We start from the raw sequence: 18,625 nt of genomic DNA, 5'->3' as shown, positions 1-18,625 counted from the left end.
ATATGGGTCCTAGGATGTGGAAGTGTGGTCTCCTCACACATTTACAAGTGTGTAAAATGTAGACGATACAGAAGAACAACTGAGGTTCAACAAATGGCAAATCTACCAGGAGAGAGAATTGAGACATCTCCCCCCTTTACTTATTGTGGGCTTGATTGTTTTGGCCCCTTTATTGTGAAGGAAGGAAGGAGAGAGTTGAAACGATACGGATTGTTATTCACCTGCCTATGTTCTAGAGCAGTTCACATAGAAACCCTTGACGATTTGACAACAGACGCATTCATGAATGCACTTCGATCATTCATAGCTATTCGAGGACCCGTGCGCCAGCTAAGATGTGATAGAGGCACAAACTTTGTTGGTGCTAGAAAGGAGCTTTCTGAATTGCTTGAAGGAATGGATCAAGACCGTACAAGGGCGCTTGGTTGTGAATTTGTGCTGAATGTCCCATCAGCTAGTCATATGGGAGGAGTTTGGGAACGCCAGATTCGAACAATCCGAAGCATCCTGATAGCTATGCTCGACAAGTCCGCCAGCAGACTTGACACCACAACTCTAAGAACGTTTCTGTATGAAACAATGACCATAATCAACAGCAGGCCACTAAGTGTCGAGCATCTTCACGATCCTACTGGTCCGGAACCCCTCACTCCCAACCACATTCTAACCATGAAATCATCTGTAATTCTGCCACCCCCTGGACAATTCTGCAAAGAAGATCTCTATCTGCACAAAAGGTGGAGAAGAGTGCAGTTTTTGGCCAATGAATTTTGGCAACGATGGAAACGAGAATACCTGCTAAACCTCCAACAACGACAGAAATGGCAGAAGCTGTCACGAAACTTGCAACCAGATGACATTGTAATATTAAAGGATGACAGTGCACCAAGAAACCAGTGGAAGCTTGCAAGGGTTGTGGAAGCCCTGCCCAGCGCAGATGGCAAGGTGCGAAAGCTAAAGCTTCTGCTCAGTGACACTACTTTTGATAAGGGAAAACCAATCACTAAATCAGTTTTCCTTGAGAGGCCTGTTCACAAAGTAGTTACATTACTTGAGGCCACCTAAAACACACGTAAAGCTAAATGACCTACACTTAAATGTACACTCACACATCACTTCCTTATAATTTTCATTGAGGAAAATCTCTCATTTTAAGTCAATGAGTGATTTTGGTGGGAGTGTAAATACTGTTAAAATGTTAAGTTACATAATTTCATGAATATATATAGTTTGCGTTGAAATGTCTTTATTTGAAATGTACATGTGTAAGGTGAGAGCTAGTGTCTCGTGAGAATACCCTTAACGAGAGCACACGAGACTTTTCATGGACTGCGAGGGAGCAGATGTCTCTCATGAAGCGATTTAAGCTAAAAGTTTACTAAAAGAAAGGGCAATACAAGGACTTAAGGACCTCTTTTCAGGACAAGCAGCCAACGAGGTATTTGTCATTTGAGAAATGTTTTTTATTTGTGTTTGGACTTAATATGTGTACTGTAAAGTTGCTAATTGTTTGTACTGTTCGCTCGTGACCAGTTCTCACGGCGTATTGGCGTATTGGCGTAATGGCGTATCGGCGTACTGGTGATGGTGAAGCTGAGGAGAGAAGGCCCAAGTAATAAACGCCCGTTTCAAAGAACCGACCTGTGTCTGTGTTGTCGTGAAGAGAGCTACATGCAGTGTATGCAGATCAATAACAAGTAGCTCAGAGAAAAATCAAAGCATTTGCTTTGAGAGAACGGTCAGGTATTTCTTTGCTGCTGGTGGCACTAAAAAGTTGGAAATCACTTCACTCAGTGAAAACAGATTTACTAAAAAAAAGTGGCAGACATTTTAAAATTGATGTGTTTTTGATATGTGCATATGTCCTTCGACTGTATGTAAAATGACTGTAATATCATTACACATAGGTTCTTGCTGTAGTGTGAAAACAAGCGTATATAATAATGTGGCAGAGATTTTTAAATTGAGACATCTGTTTGTGGTACCCATATTACTCTTGTTCCTGTAAAGTGAAAACAGCTGCATCTCGCCTCTGTCAGTGCGCCCCAGGGTGGCTGTGGCTACAATGTAGCTTGCCATCACCAGTGTGTGAATGTGTGTGTGAATGGCTGGATGACTGGATATGTAAAGCGCTTTGGGGTCCTTAGGGACTAGTAAAGCGCTATATAAATACAGGCCATTTACCATCTAATAAAGTTGTTGGATATTGTAAAATTAATGTGTTGTTAACCATACTGTATATTATTGTATGTTATTGCAAAGTTAGACACTTAGAAAGACAAAAATAAACACTCATAATAACTAGAATAATAAATCTGACAAATAATAATAATATCCAACCATAAAATAATAATAATAATAATTCTTGGATGCTATTGCATTGACACACTAAATAATAATAATCAGAATAATAAATCAGACAAATAATATACAGTATTTCTTGATGCATGCTCAATCATCCAGATAAGGAGATTCCAAAAAATTAGGAAGGCTTGGTAAGGTTTATGCTGCACATCAACTTTTAAATGTCCGCCATTACTGATGAAAATCTCAAAATCTTAGAAGAACTGCAGCCACTTCCCACTCTCTCTGAATGGTACTCATAACCATTGATCAATGGTCATTCCTCAGTGATCAATAGCAGTTGACCAATGGCCTTTGATAGGTGGTTGCTGATCAATGGTCATGACAATTTGCATATTAATGATCAAGAAACTGACCTGTCAGCCCATTGTTCGCCAGTGGTGCTAGTTTCATTCATCATGCAAATGTATGTTCATAAGGGTGGGGAAACCTGCAGTCAGCTGAGACTGAAGAAGTCACTTGGATGAATGACGAAACATTTCTCCCACTGAAAGTGCTACGTCCAGATGAACTGAATCAACTTTCGGAAATGCCTCAATACTGAGACTCTCCAACAATTGCACTTAGAACTGAATAAGCTTCTAGGATGAGAGGTGAAACGTCTTCAAGAATTACTTAGAGAAGTCCAGAACCTTTTTTCCCAAGCTCCTTAGACAATGCCTCAGTACTATTGTACTGGCACACTCAATAATAATAAAGATTGGGATGTCAATACTGTGAATGCTTTGGGACACTCAAATAAGCAGATACAAAATGGTTTTTACATTGCATGCTCAGGCACCAATCGTAGACAGAACTGACACAACAGGGTCCTATTTTTAAAAACCAAAAACCAATCTGTTTGAAGCAGATACTGTCTCAACTACTGTTGATAGGTGCATACTGGTATCCAGGAAACATCACACACTAACACCATACACAGGATGTGTGGTTAGTGGCTAATCTAGAAATAATTCATCCAACTTGCCAGCACACATTCTGACAGATACAATATATCTTTACAGAATAGCTCTGTCCTGACTAATTTGAAACCTCCACATTTCATTTTTGGAAAAGGAAATTTTAAATGCAAGGTTTGCTTGACAGCAATTTAAAATGAACCAAAGTCTCTAACAACAAATGCACTCTTATCTATTATTTTGTCAGTTTACTAAATTGAGAAATAAGTAAAGCCAAGTCCTACCTGCGGGCGACATAGTAGAACACTGGATTTCCAATCTTTGAGGTTCCTGCCTGGTAGAAAATGTTGAGGGTCTTTAAGGCTTTGAATTCCTCCTTCTCATGTACTTGATGCCTGTAGAACAAAAAGAAGCGCTGAAGATAGTAAATTAAGCAAATAAAGTTACAACCCAACTGGTAAAATAACAAACCAGTTTTATTTGTTGTTTCTCTATTGTCCCCTTGGCCCTTACTCAGAGGTTTATCAGACTTGTTATCTGACTTAGTGCTCAGTTCAAATAAAATAATTGTTGTGGATGATTTTGACAGCCTCAACACAGCATTTAATCTATTATTAGACTCAATTAGCTTCTCTCAAAATGTAAAAGAACCCACAACAACGTTAACCACACTCTCCATCTAGTTCTGAGATATGGCATGGAAACCGAACATTTAAAAGTATTCATTGAAAACCCTTCGATCATTTCCTAACAACAATAAAATTTACAATAATGGATCACACAGCAGTTGGGAATACTTTTAAATACAGCCGATAGCGCTGTAACTAAACTTAAGGGTATAATTCCTCCACTGTTATCTTCTTTAATGCCATTTGCTAACACAGTACAGAGCAGCTACCTTAACTCGGGTTTTATCCTGGATTCCAGCATGCTGTCTGCCTTAGTTTATGAACACCTTTATCCATGCTATCTGATGGGTCAAGATACCTCATCCTCCTGTTTTGATATTTTGTGCCTGAATCCTTATTTGGCATCCGCAGCATTGCCCTCCTTGGTGCATGCAGGAGTCGGGAATAAGAATCTGTTTTATTGTGCAGGTGGACGTCAACCTAACCCAAATGGCTTGTTTTTAAAGAAGTTTAGTGATTTATTATTCTCCACTATTAAGCCGTTTAGGATTGCTTACAGATGGAAATATTAACATTCACATAGATGATTAGCTCCTGTTTCCAAGTTGTCACCTTGGATAAATTAGATAAACACCATACGCCTCTTAAAGTGTTCTTGTGGAAAAGGTGAGCACTAGTGAAGGAAAATTCAGTTTGTATTCATCCCCTTCAGCAAAAGGATCTTTTCATCTTTTCTTTCAACAGTTCAGTTAGAGATGCACGGGCTGACTGTTTCTCACACTTGGTTACAAATAGAACAGGTAATCCTATGGCGTTATTTGACACCATTAATAATATTGTTACTTCTGCTCCACCTGCTGTCCCACTCTCCTCAGTATATACAGTCCTGATTAAAAGTTTAAGACCACTTGAAATAAAATAATATTTTGCATGGTTGGATCTTAACAAGGTTCCAAGTAGAGCTTCAATATGCAACAAGAAGAAATGGGAGTGAGACAAAACATTTTTTGGAGCATGCAATTTATCGAAAACAATGCTAAAATTGAAACAGGCTGTTTTATAACTGATTAAAAATTTAGGACCACATGCCTTTAAGAGGCAAACTCTATGCAAAAATGTGAATTCATTGTCATCTTCTGTCAGGTAGTCACGATGGCAAAGGCAAAAAAACGTTCCCTTTTGGACCGTGGTCGGGTTTTTGAACTGCATAAGCAGGGTCTCTCGCAGCGTGCCATTGCTGCTGAGGCGGGACGCAGTCAGACAGTCATTTGGAATTTCTTAAATGATCCTGATGGTTATAGGAACAAAAAGGTCAAGTGGAAGACCCAAGAAACCCTTACCAGCACTGAGCTGGAGGATCCAATTGGCTGTTTGTCAAGACACTGGACAATCCTCGACCCAAATTAAGGCCATTACTGGTGCCGACTGCAGCCTCATAATCATCAGACGGCATCTTAGACCGAATGGCTTCAAAAACATTAAAGATCTTAAATGGTCTTGTCTCATTAAATGCCAGAGACTGAAAGAGAGCACTAAACACTGAAAGGTGAAAGAAAGTTTTATCCTCTGATGTGAAAAAATTTAACCTTGATGGTCCTGGTGGTTTCCAACGTTACTGGCATGACAAGCAGATCCCACCTGAGATGTTTTCTGTGCACCACAGTGGAGGAGGCGCCATAATGGCCTGGGGTGCTTTTTCCTTCAGTGGAACAATGGAGCTTCAGGAGGTGCAGGGGGGGCGAATGGCCACTGGCTATGTCCAGATGTTGCAGAGAGCATCCCTCATGACTGAGGGCCCTCGTCTGTGTGGTAACAACTGGGATTTTCAACATGACAACGCTACAGTACACAATGCCTGCAGGACAAGGAACTTCTTGCAGGAGAATACCATCACTCTTTTGGACCATCCTGCGTGTTCCCCTGATCTAAATCCAATTGAGAACCTTTGGGGATGGATGGCAAGGGAAGTTTACAAAAATGGACAACAGTTCCAGACAGTAGACACCCTTCGTGTTCGCCGCTTGGAGAAATGTTCCTTTTTGATCGGCTGTAAAAAAGCCCGTTTCAGTTTAAGCATTGTTTTCAATAACTTGCATGTTCAAAAAAACGTTTTCTCACTCTCATTTCTTCTTGTTGGATGTTGGAGCTCTTCTTGGTTCCAACCATGCAAAATATGACTTTCTGGCATTTTTCAAGTGGTTTGAAACATTTGATTGGGACTGTGTATGTTCTGCTCGGCCTTAGTGGATCATTGCACTGTTGACTGTAGTATTTAATTACAGTGATTAGAGCATGCTATAGGAATGAAAGATACTGTGTTGCAGTGATTTGAATCATAACTATTTAATAGACTTCACCTTGTTCATTTAAATAGGGACCCCTCTTTAGGGCTGTTCGATATAACGATATATATCGGATGACGATATAAAAAATCTATCGTTTCATTTTATGCTATCGTTTGTTTCGTGGTGTCGCAAAATAAACTGTTTACGGCAATATTTTTTCATCGTTTTGATGGTCACTGTAGTGGCTATATTCATTTCTCTTTCTCTTATATTTAATATAGCCACACTACGGACGGACAAGCGCCTGTTTTTATGCGTTGTCGTAAACAAGCCGATGTCGTCAGCTTGTTTATTTTCCACATAAACCTTTCACAATAAAGCTCAAGATCCTGTTGAGACTTTTCAAAATAAACTGAATCACACGAAAGAGTATGAAGAGTATTTACGGATGAGAAGCAAAGAAGAGCCGTCAGGTGCTAAAAAATAGACCTTAGACTCAAACGTTAGAACAGGCTTTTCCCTGCAGCACGCCGTGTAATAAATACAACAAAAACGGCGGCCGTTACAACATGTGTCTAAACATGCATAATTTCATGCATCGGTTAAAATACTTGACTCCAGGTACACGACACCCAGCTGGAAACACTTCCCGCAAGTCGAGCTGCCCGAGATTCACAGAATTTACAGAAAATGTTAAATTTTTGTGATTTATATCGTTATCGGGACGATAGAGGTCTTATATCGGGACGATGAGATTTTGGTCATATCGCACAGCCCTACCCCTCTTCACACACTAAGGTTAATTATTAAGGTCCACAGGGTTCAGTGCTAGGACCAGTTCTGTTTACATTTACATGCTTCCCTTAGGCAACATCAATAGAAAGCATAGCATACCTTCTACCTACCTGCCCATGAAGCCAGACAGCACAGACTGATTGTCTTAAAGGCCTGGATAACCTCTAATTAATATTTTTTGTCTCTTTTTACATTTATGAAGAATATCCTTTGCTCTTAGACTGCCAGCTTACTTGAAGTTATAAGGGTATTAAAAGCAGAAAGGGGGGGGGAAGAGCCTTCACCTTTCAGGACCCTCTTCTGTGGATCTAGCTCTCAGTTTGGATTTGGGAGACAGACACCCCCTCTACGTTTTAGATTTGGTTCAAAACTTTCTTTTTTGACAGCAAATAGACAGGGCTTAATCAGGTCGCCCTGAATCCTCCTTTACTTGCGTTGCAAAAGGCCTAGGCTGCTAGGGCTTCCCATGATGCACTGAGATAAAAGTTGAAATTGAATACAATGAAAGCTTCCTATAAAGTGTTAATGCATCTAAAACTAAAGATGGACAGACTTACAACCCATAAATGGGAACAAAGTGCTTATTGAGTCAGAACCATTATGTTGACAAGCTGTTATCAATCTTACCTGGTCATAAACTCCTCAAACTTGGAGCTGGTCAGATTGAGACTAGACCAGTGAGTGTCAGCCACAGGTTTGTGTTCCGGCGGTCCTAGGTAAGCCAGCAAGGTGGCCATCTTGTCAAAAGGTCGCCTACCTACAGCCTTGTGGTCCCTAAAATAAAATTGTGACTCATGATTTAATGATCAAAAATAAAAATGTAATGATTAAAAATAAAAATAAAAAATCTAATTTAATGAAATACAAAATTCTGACCTGTTACTGGATAAGTACTGGCCAATTCTTTCCTGATTATTCCACAGCAGCCGGTGGAGAGCCAGCACATTACCGTCACTGATAAATGACAGACTGTGGTTGACAGAATCACTGGGTGGAGAGTCAGATGCTATGTCCAAGAAAAACCTGGGGCAGAGAGAGAAGATTGCCAGCTCAACTTAAGGTCAGAAGAAACACGACAGCAAGCACTTCACTGATTTAGTTTGCAAAGTTTTTGGTTTGTCTGAACTGTCACATGACCACATAGCTCAGGTTTCCCTGACTACACAAACTCTGTTGATATAAAATGTTTGATTCGTTTGTTATTTTTTTGTTAGTGACTGGTCAAACAACTGATGAACAGTCAGCATGAACAGTCAGCATGGTGGTACTAGTGAGAGGAGAGGGGATCATTAATTGCCACGATGAGTCTGTGATTCATGTCAGGCAGCAGGTGTCAAAAAATTACGACAAGGAAAAGAAAAAAATCTAAAGACTGAAAAAGTTGCTAATTGCCAGAAAGAAATAACATCTGGTGTATCTTTATATAAAAAGCATACCAGAGGTTCTGGGTCTAACAAAAGTATTATATGAGGAGGGTTTCAGCATGTGAGTTCACATACACTGGAGTAAATAATTATTTGATCCCCTGCTGAATTTGTAAGCTTGCTCACTTACAAAGAAATCAACCATCTGAAAATTTTATGGCAGTTTCACTTATCGGAGGGAGACAGACTATAAGCCAAAAATCCAGAAAAAAACGCATTACATAAAAATAAATGATGCATGTCTATAACCCAGCCAGAAATCTGTCTCTCACCGATTGGCTGCATGTTCATGTGGCACACAGATTACCATCTCATCAAATCAGTTACAGATATGCCAACTTGTTGTGTAAATAAAACATGCCTGTCCACAGAATGATTTTTCTCCATTCCTACCTATTCACTACCATGGGCAAGACCCCACCACTGCCCGCCTATTTTCAGGTCTCAGAGCCCTCTCGCACTATGAAAACTAACCAGAAGGTATTTGGGACAGATTATATATTATATTGGCTAATTAAAATATATTTAAGAAACAAAACAAAACAAGCAGTCCTATAACGTCCAATATTTGAGCACACACTGACAAAAAAATACAAACAAACATATCAGTAAATATACTTTTTAACTGGATATAGTTAAGTTAGAATTTCACAGCAATCCATTATATAGGGGGCAGGGATATCTCTAGGGATAGGGATACAAACAGTATTTACAGTAACAGTAGTTCCCTGCATTTACCTTCGGGCTGAATCAAAGTTGCTCTTCACAAAGTCATTAAAAGGCCTCATGTGTTCTTCTTTTGTAAATAAGACGTGGTTTGCAATACTCTGCAAAATCTGAAATAAAAAATACAAGAGATTCACAATAAGCTCATGTTATGTGAGTTGTGTGATCTTGCTTGAGTTCAAAGAGAATGGTTACCCTCAGGTTTAATCCTGATATCAAATACAGGTTACTGGGATCTGAACAGACACTTATATCAGGTACACTATGCCAAAAGATTTCTCTTTAATGCAGTACAGTGTTTCACTATCTTTGTGCTCAGTCTCACAATAAAAACTTACCTCCTGCTAAAATTATTAATGTCACTCTATACCCAGACTGTAGGAGCTTCTTTTTAAACCAGACGCGATCACAAGGTTTAAGATAGTCAGTGACATTTTAAACTTTATTAGTCATGTGTCTATGATGCCTACTCATTGATGGCATTTTTGCCAAACAAAATTAGGTTAAGGACACTTTATTTGTACCTGTGGATACAAATAAAGGGGGTAAAAATACATTTCTTTAGATCTCTTCTTGTACGTCACTTATCCTCATGTGGATTTTCAAAAAACAAACAAACAAAAAACCCAGAAAAAAAATAAATAAATCACAGAATAAGTAAAAAGTTTGGCTATTGGAGCCAAACTGTTTTAAAGGTTTGTTCTTCTGCTCCATTGAACTAGAAGACTTCATTCAGAAGGAAGAAACTGAAAGTTGATATGCACAGGATGCAAAGTGTCAAACAAAATTGAACCAGCCAATGGGTATAATTCTCTGGCATACAGAGATGCTGGGTTCAGCTGTCGCTAGGGATGGGAATTGTGAACCGGTTCTTGTAGAATCGAATATCTTTAATATGCTGCTTAGGGATGGTGTTGACTCTCAAACAACCCAGTGGGAAAATAATGAGAATTGAAATTGAAAGGAATCGAATTAGGCAGCAGCCTCTTTGCTTAGGCTGCTGCCCCCGTGACCCGGCCCCGGATAAAGCGGATGAAGATGGATGGATGGATGGAGGAATCGAATTAAGAAGTGATATTGATAATGGAATCTGAATCGCTAAATTCTTATTAATTCCCATCCCTAGACTTAGGGATGTAACCATTTTTTTCTGGTTACTTTCATGGCAGCCCTCATATCCAATAAGCTTACCTTGGACATGAGTTTGAGCCCCCGTTCTATCCTGGGCAGAGGCTTCTTGTCTAAAATACCAGTCTCATAGGGGGACACAATAGCAGGGTTGATGAAGCGCAGAAACATAGCACTGCCCACCGCACCAATGCTGTTCTGTGGGAACCGCTGACTCACAACCTGTGTGAGGGAGTATGGAGAGAGTGGAGGGAAAAAAAATGTTGGCGAACACAAACGGAAAATACAGAACAGAAGGGAAAAGTATAAGAAGAGGGACCAGTTTGAAAAAAAGGGAAGGAGACAATATTAAAAGTTGATTTTGGTACATTCAAGAGCAAATGAGGGAATGATAATAATAACAAAATATACATGTATCAATATGTGTAACAGAGATATTTGAGCTGAGTCATGATCAGGCCAAAAAATGCTGCGCTCAGGAGGAGAGCCTAGCTAGGAAGAAATATGACAAAAGACTTGGACATGATCCGAGTTTATTCTGGTTGTACCAGGAGTGAAAAAGGTTTTTACTCCAGTTACAGCAGAAGAAACATGCAAGAGAGGAAAAACATGACAATCAACCCAGCTGTCTCCTCTCTGTTGGTGAAAGATGAAAACAGGAAATGATTACACAAACTGACAGAAGACAGATGACAGATGTTAAGCCATGAATTGTGATTAAAGTATAAGATGGTGGTGCCTCTTTTAATTCAATTACTAGAAGAAGAAATGAAAAAATACAAACTTCCTACAAATATATATACACAGCTACAACATCAGGCTATAACCCCATATCATCAACACAAACGTCAAAATCATCAGTAAGGCTTTACAATTATGGACAGAGACAGCTATTCCATCTTGTGGATCAAACTAAGTTACTAAAAGAATGACGGTAACCTATAACTTTATTATGTTATTTATTTTACATCTCATTCCAACCACCCATCAGCAGTTGTTTTATTACATGCAGAAAATGCATATGATAAATGCGCGTTGGGTGACCTGTTCATTGGTAGATAGATGACACTGATGACAACACATGAAAACTCGCTAACCTGCTATGAGCAACAGAGGGCAAGGATTAGTGAGTGTCAGAGCCACAATCCGGGAGGAAACACAGACCACACATTAACACATTTCACACTTAGATGCACTGGTCCAGGAATGCCTCAGGTAGATTAAGACAGGTGGTGAAGAGGAACAGCACAGGAACTATTATTAAAGACCAAGCCGCTGCACAAGATGTACCATCGAGAGATAGCGAGGCTGTTGACATTAAGAAATCCTACCACTGACTACAAGAGTCCAGCCTAAAGGATACCAGAAGCTCTTATCCCACCAGCACAAGAACAAAGCCTAAGCACTAGACCTCTAAAGGCAACAGTCTACCACAGCTGAAAGTTGTAAGCTACGCAAAAGTACCCTGCAGATGGAATACAAGTTGGAACAGCATTTACTTAGAGGCACAACCAGGTTGCTGGAACAGTTTCCAATAACATCTATGTACATCAGGAGTTGGGAATCGGTGGGAAAGATATCGTCAATTTTTTATGTTCTTGGACCTGATTGGTGACCAGTTGGTCAGACGTGTATGACATGTATGTTGCGTGTTTAATGCATGTGCAACACATTCACACTGGCACAGAAAAATAGTCAGATGCACACTCACAGCCACACACTAACATGACAATTGCATGTAAGCTTTTCACTATGAGTTAAGGTATAGTTAACCAAAGTAAACATTGAAGGAACCACCAAAAAAAGGTTGTAACAACAAAGGTACACAGACAAAACTAAAGCTGTCCAGAGCTTAGAGCTAGCCACTAGCCAGCTGCCTCAGTAAGAGTAGTCACCAGATTCAGTTCCTGGGTAAGGTGTTCTGACTGGGCATGTCCTAATGGTTTGAGGCCCGGGCAGAGACCAAGGACATGCTGGAGATCTCTCTATGTCCCTTATATCTACCTACCTACCTACCTGGTAGAGGACCCGAGCTTGAAGGATACACTTCCCGCGGACAATACATTCTGCAACCATTACCGAGAGCAACCAGCTGATCTACACTACAGTGGCAGTGATCAGTGAGATGAACAGCCACAAGAAGCAGTACCCTCCATTGAGAGAAGGAGACTAGAGGCCAAGATCAAGGTAGTAGGGAGGAAGGTTAGCCGACTATTGGAGCTGCAGAAAGGTGCAATGAAGAAGATGCCTAAGAAGTAAACCTACATGTTGAAATACAGCAGGTTGAGCTGATACCAAAGAGTTTAATTTTGGCTTCATCTCCTCTTTCTCCCTAGCCTTCTATCAATCATTTCACAAAGCAAGATTTATAGTAGACCTGGACATGCTTCATCATAAACCAATGTTTCTAGGATGTTTGTGAACTACTTTTGTGTCTATGTTCTTAACATAATGGTGTTATCAGTGATGTTCTTGGTGATAATGGTCTTTTTATATTTTTTCATTTTCTAAATAATCACAACAACCAACTACACTGAACTGACTGTGGTATCAGATCAAAACTTTGAGGATCAAAAGTCAATGGACATTTCAGAACATTTTCAGTTTAAACAACCCTTAAAGAAAGTCTGTGTGTACCGCAAGTACTAGAATTGACCAAAAACTCTACAAATGGTCAAATTTGTGACTACAAATTACAATCAGTGTTTATAATTTGTGGACAAACAGTGTTAAATGAAATATAGAGCAGAAAATACGCAAAATGTCCTGAAAAGGACTATGCTATTATTGGCAAGTTAGGTTTCTTGGTAGTTCATAATAAAGTAACAATCACAATACAAAGATGACAGTTGATAAAAAGCATTTTTTATAGCAACTCAAGGGGCTTCATAACTAAAACATTAACAAAGCTGTATCTCCACACTGTTGTCCGTGTAAGTAAGGGTGAATTATTTATGACAGAACGGTATAGATAAAACCAAGAAGCTCTAAAATGTAAAAAGTTTTATGTTTGCCTGCTGTAATTCATGTATTTTACTTTGATATTTTGAATTTTAAAAGGTCACAGAAAGTTAGTGGCTGCTCTCCTAGATGCAAAGAGTAAATGATGCACAACTTCCTGTAGGTAAAGCCAGTGCCTGCAAAAGCAAAAATGTTCCACTTCAAAGTTTGGGGAAACTACTGACACTCGCCTTAGAGAAATGTTTCCCTAAGTCTCCCCAAGTTCCCCATGTCTGGCTGAAATGAAGCAAAATCGTCAAAAATCCTTTAAAAAAAAAAAAAACTTTAAAAGTAATTAATACAAGAGTCTATAAGTATGTGAATGTCACTGTATTTGCTTAAAGATTAAATATAGACCTGAATGTAGTGGTAGAGCAAAAGTCTGATTATCAACAAAGTCATCAGGCATTTTGGGACCATGCTTTTTCACAGTTTAGAACATTTAGACCAAAAACCAAAAATGATATACCTTTTATATTATTGCACCAAAATGTCAGAACTGCTTTAAAGCAGGGTTGAGGTGGATCATAATCCGCAGTTCATGTCAGAACCCCAGAATTATGCTCTACTGATGCAACAACATCAGTAAACTATTTCAGAAGGAAGAGGAGATGGAGGAATTGTTGATAAACAAGTGGCAACAAAACTGCACATCAGCACCAACATTTGAATAAAAGAATCAAGGTTCTGGATGAGTTTCTAGTTAAAAACAAACGAACAAAGAAAAAACTGTGGGGACATACTGTCATAATGGTGGCATTTCACATCAGCTGTGAAATGCAACTCATTACAGCAAGAGGCCAATATATCAGAATATTTCATCTAAAAGTCTTAAAAGGCTATGTCCCCACCAGAGCAGGCAAGATGTGCTGCTGTGCATCTGTGACAGTTTACTAAAATAAGTGATGTAAGTTAAAAGATTACAATGATGGTGCAGATGAAATGTTCTGAGAAAAGGTCACCTAGAGTGCAAACAGAAAGCCCAGAAAGAAAAGAGAAGACAGAATGCTTCTATTTCCTGGAAACTGTTAATCAAAAATACATCAAGTGATGCCAGTATTAGTACAATGATTTCAAGAGAGGGTTGTACACAAAGCTGAATATGGAAAAACAAAACATTTCCAGTGAAAAACCAAATTAAAACGGAAAAAAAGAAACAAAACAAAAACAAACAAACAACAAAAAGAAATAAAATGCAAAAAAAAGCTTTTTTGCTTTAGGGGTAAAAGTATCTGAGGTAAAATAGATTCTCCAAACTTACTGCTTTTTTGCTTTCCTTTTTTTCTTTTACTGTTGCTTTATTCAGTAGAGAGTGGCAAGTAGCCTACAGAACAGAGATGAGCACAATATGGTCACAGCACCAGCTAAACAGACACACACACCAACACACGCGCGCACACACACACACACACACAGGTAGCATAGCCCTAACCATTTAAACATACATTTTTATCTAGGAAAGCACAAAGAAAAATAAAAAAATGCCGTTTCACTGCTCAGGGCACATAAAGCGTGTTAATGCATGCACTACCAGTCTTTTACTTTAGCAGACGGGTGTACACAAATGTGTGTATCTACACACTTGTGACACGATATCCAAGGTGGAGAACAGGAAATGAAATATATAAGCAGATACAATAAAAATCAAAGACTTTTTGTGTGTGTCTCCGAATCATTTTAAATCTTGAAAGCTGAGACAAAGTTGTTGTTTTTTTCACTTTTTGATTACGAGTGGAAAATACTATAGTGAGGGTATGTTGGCATATTCTGGATTTCTCCGTGGCTTCATGGGACATCCAGGTAGAAAAGACAGAACATCTGAACTCAAATATAACTGAAAATTGCAATTAGATAATATTATTTGGTACATGTCTTTGTGATAAAAAGCAGTCAGTTGTCATTCTCCCATGATGTGATCACACCTAATCCACTGCTTGATTTGGCCTTGAGAGATATTGTCCTCCATCTCTAATTGTCTGTAGCACCTTCGGTTATTCCGGTTTTCTCACACAATCCAAAGACATGCATGAGATTAGGTTTAATGGCAATTCAAAACTGGATATAGGTGTGAATGTGACCTGGTTGTCTCTAAGGATTAATCTGGATATAGATTGCGACCTGTCCAATGAATGCTCTTAACCTGTGACAAACTGCAGCCCCCATGCTACCCCAAAGTGGAAAAGCTGAAGAAAATGAATCAATGAATAAAGGGATGAATGGTAAATTTATATATTCCAATAGACAGTGAGCTTGTATTTTCATCACTATTTTCAAGCAATCAAAAATGGCTACATTCATAGAGGAGCGCTGGTGGTGGGAAAGTCAGACTTATTCCAGATGCTTGTGTGTTGATCGTCCCAGCGAAAGAGCACAATTGCCACTACATCTCCTGAAATGTTGTGTTATTGTCCTGTAATTTAGTGTTTTTTTCTGTTTTATATTGAGTGTGTGCTCTCTACTTTGGGCGATATTTGATTCTCTGTCTGCAAGTCTCCAACTGGTGGGCTCCACTCATGCACTTGCCTATCAACAAGTCAACTGCTGATTGGTCCGTATCTACAGCTTCATCTTCTTTTGGTTGCCCTTTTGAAGGGTTGATCATGTGCCTACACCTCACCCTGTCTGTAGCATCCTTTTCTGTCACACTAACCCTCTGCATGTCATCCTACACTACTATCCTTGAACCTCCTCTGAGGTTTTCCTCTTCTCCTGCACACCTGGCATCCTTTGTCCAAGATACCCACTAGCCCTCTGCAGGTTTTTAAAACATCTCAACCATGCCTCTCTAACGTTCACTCATCCTGAGCTGTCCCTCTGATAGTCCTTTCTAATCTTGTCTACTCTGGTCACTCCCACTGAAACCATAACATCTACAACTCTGCCATCTTCACTTCGAACTCCTATTTTTGTTTAGTGCCACTGTCTCCAAACCATACATCATAGCAGGTCTCTACCATTCCACTCCCATCTTTCCCACCATGTGTGTGCACCGACCTCAACTCCTATATCTTGACCTATCCTCCCTCTTACTGAAATATCTGTTGACTACAGCCATCCTTTTTGTAAAATCCACCACCATCTGCCATTCTCCATTCCTCTCCATAACACCATACCCACCAAACATCTGTGTTTTGTTTCCCTATATGTCCACCGAAGTCTGTTTTAATCACCAATCTCTGCCCCTGGGGACATTCTGTATCACCTTAACCAACTTACTAACATGTCCTCCACCTCAAAACCTCTGATTGTTCTGTGAGCGTTTTTTCTGGAAAAACCCAGAAAAAGGGTGCAATTTAGACTTTTAATGTCCTACTCTCCACCCACACCAGACACACTCCCACGCAGTCCTCTTAGATACTAAATGCACATCACCGAAAGTAGATGACACATCAGTCTGCAGACTGGTTGTCAAGTGGGCCAAAATAGGAGAAGTATCTACAGCTACAGCGAAGTTAACTGGAAATGGGAGAACCAAAAAAAACTTACTTGTGTTGGTATAGTGACCAACAAAAGTAAAGCTTGCGTCACAACTGCTCTAACTTAATTGTTCCCATGAGCTTTAAAACAGCAGTTCCCAAACTTTTTTTGCTGGGTCCCCTTTGTTTTACAAGACCACCCCCTCCAACCACAAACACCCACATATTGTTTTCAAACTCCAACGCAATTAATTTCACACCTCAAACCTTTTGTAAACAATTAAATAAATAAAAGTAAACTGCAATAAATTACAGGTAGCAATAAAATAAACTACTATCCTTTTACGTTACGCCCCCACCTACAAAGGTATTTTTAGAAAACAGTTTTTTCTATGCGTTTAGGCCTGAAAAACTCCTGCCAGGGTGGAGATTTTCGAAAACTCCGTTTTTGCGTTTACGTGTGGACAAGGAATAGTCACGCAACATCAAAGGTGAGCGCCTTTCATGACGTCACGCTGTGCGCCATGTTATCGTTTACATGAGATGAATTTCTACAATGGCCGATATAGACAAAATACTATTGCTGTTAATCTTACTATCTGCAGTTTTTACACGCTTACACACACAGTTACTGTTCCTCCATTTACATCAGGCATCAGAGTGAACTTCAGATTCTTCCGGGGATACCTACCTTGGCACCACCATTGTGCAGGTGAAGCTAAAAGCAAGATATGCTTCATCATATTTTGTAGTCTTTGGTTTGGAAACATATTTGGCGTTGCTTCCTCTTCTGCTTTGTGTTTGTGTGGGAGCCTCGTCAAAAACCTGTCCATTATGCTAGCAGTGTCCAAGCCTTTCCTTTTGGGTCAGCTGGGTTAAACCACAAAAGGAAAAAAGACTGGTGGCAGCAATTGGTACCCCTCAGCCTCCTTGTAGATATATTTATGGTATAAATTTGAAAGTCCTCCATGTTTTGTTCTCAAGTTATCCCATTCACAACCTTGGGTGTCAACAATACCCCATTAGGTTTTTAAGGCTGAGCATTAAAAACTGACCTAGCATAAAATAAAAACTGATTAAAAGCAAAAAGTGAAAACCCATGGGTACAATTATGTCTAAGGATGTACACAACTAGTTGACTAATCATTGCTACTGTCACTAGTCTCTAATAGACTCCCTGTATTTCTGCTTATCCGAGGCTGGGTCATGTGGGCAGCGGCCTAAGAAAGGAGGGCCAGACTTTCCATTCACCAGCAACTGCCTTCAGCTTACCCGAGGGAATACAGAGTAGAGCAGGGCAATATGGCCAAAAATATTTATTACGATATATATTTGAAAATTTGCGATAACGGTACAACTGACGATCTAATTGACCCGAGACAAAATACTTTACCACTCCACAACTTTATTAGTGGAAAAAAGAACCCATCAACGTATTTTCACTTAAACAAGCAGCTGTTTTTTATGTGCATTAAAGTTATATAAAAATGTAACAGTGCAAATGCAAATTCCTCGCTGACAGTTTAACCAAAAGGCATTTCCAGTGGAAATTGGCCGACATATCCTCAGCATAACCATGTATAATATCCACAAAACTCAAAAAGAGCTTATACACACACAGTACGGTAATATTATGTTGAAGCACAGTACGTATCACTCCGCATGACTCCTGACTACGGTAGCCGTAATGCTCGGCTTTCGAGCGGTGCGGCTTTCGTACTTAAGCAAAGTTGCACTAAAACATTTTTTGTCAGATTTTTGAGCGCTGAGTACCAAATAAAATCAGCTCGGTAATAACGGTAATAATGATGGTGCGCTTGCTTGCTCTACTAAAAAAAAATCTGCTTTGGTGTGTATCTGACGGACGAAAGCTAAACCAGTCCCACACCACTGAAGTCGCAGCATTTTGACAAACCAATTCCGGTTCATCTGTTTCATTCAACGATCCGCTTTCACCCT

At 39.5% G+C, this 18,625-nt stretch overlaps 1 protein-coding gene across 4 annotated transcripts in view; it reads right to left on the bottom strand.

Annotated features, from left to right (window-relative positions):
- nf1a (neurofibromin 1a) overlaps window positions 1-18,625 on the bottom strand; it is a 133,939-nt gene that overhangs the window by 49,251 nt on the left and 66,063 nt on the right. For 3 of the 4 annotated variants that reach the window (XM_026191694.2, XM_026191695.2, XM_026191696.2), the window contains exons 30-35: window positions 14,512-14,574; window positions 10,314-10,472; window positions 9,135-9,232; window positions 7,849-7,995; window positions 7,600-7,746; window positions 3,548-3,658 (exon numbers count right to left, since the gene is read on the bottom strand). In XM_026191694.2, coding sequence (XP_026047479.1) covers window positions 3,548-3,658; window positions 7,600-7,746; window positions 7,849-7,995; window positions 9,135-9,232; window positions 10,314-10,472; window positions 14,512-14,574 — 725 coding nt within the window. The remainder of the gene's footprint in view (window positions 1-3,547; window positions 3,659-7,599; window positions 7,747-7,848; window positions 7,996-9,134; window positions 9,233-10,313; window positions 10,473-14,511; window positions 14,575-18,625) is intronic. The other variant, XM_026191697.2, reaches the window with a different exon arrangement.

The sequence above is a fragment of the Astatotilapia calliptera genome, chromosome 14 (genome assembly GCF_964374335.1).
Source record: "Astatotilapia calliptera chromosome 14, fAstCal68.1, whole genome shotgun sequence".
NCBI classification, from domain to species: domain Eukaryota; kingdom Metazoa; phylum Chordata; class Actinopteri; order Cichliformes; family Cichlidae; genus Astatotilapia; species Astatotilapia calliptera.
The sequence above is the reverse complement of the archived record's forward strand: the minus strand, read 5'-3'. Positions and strand labels throughout refer to the sequence as shown.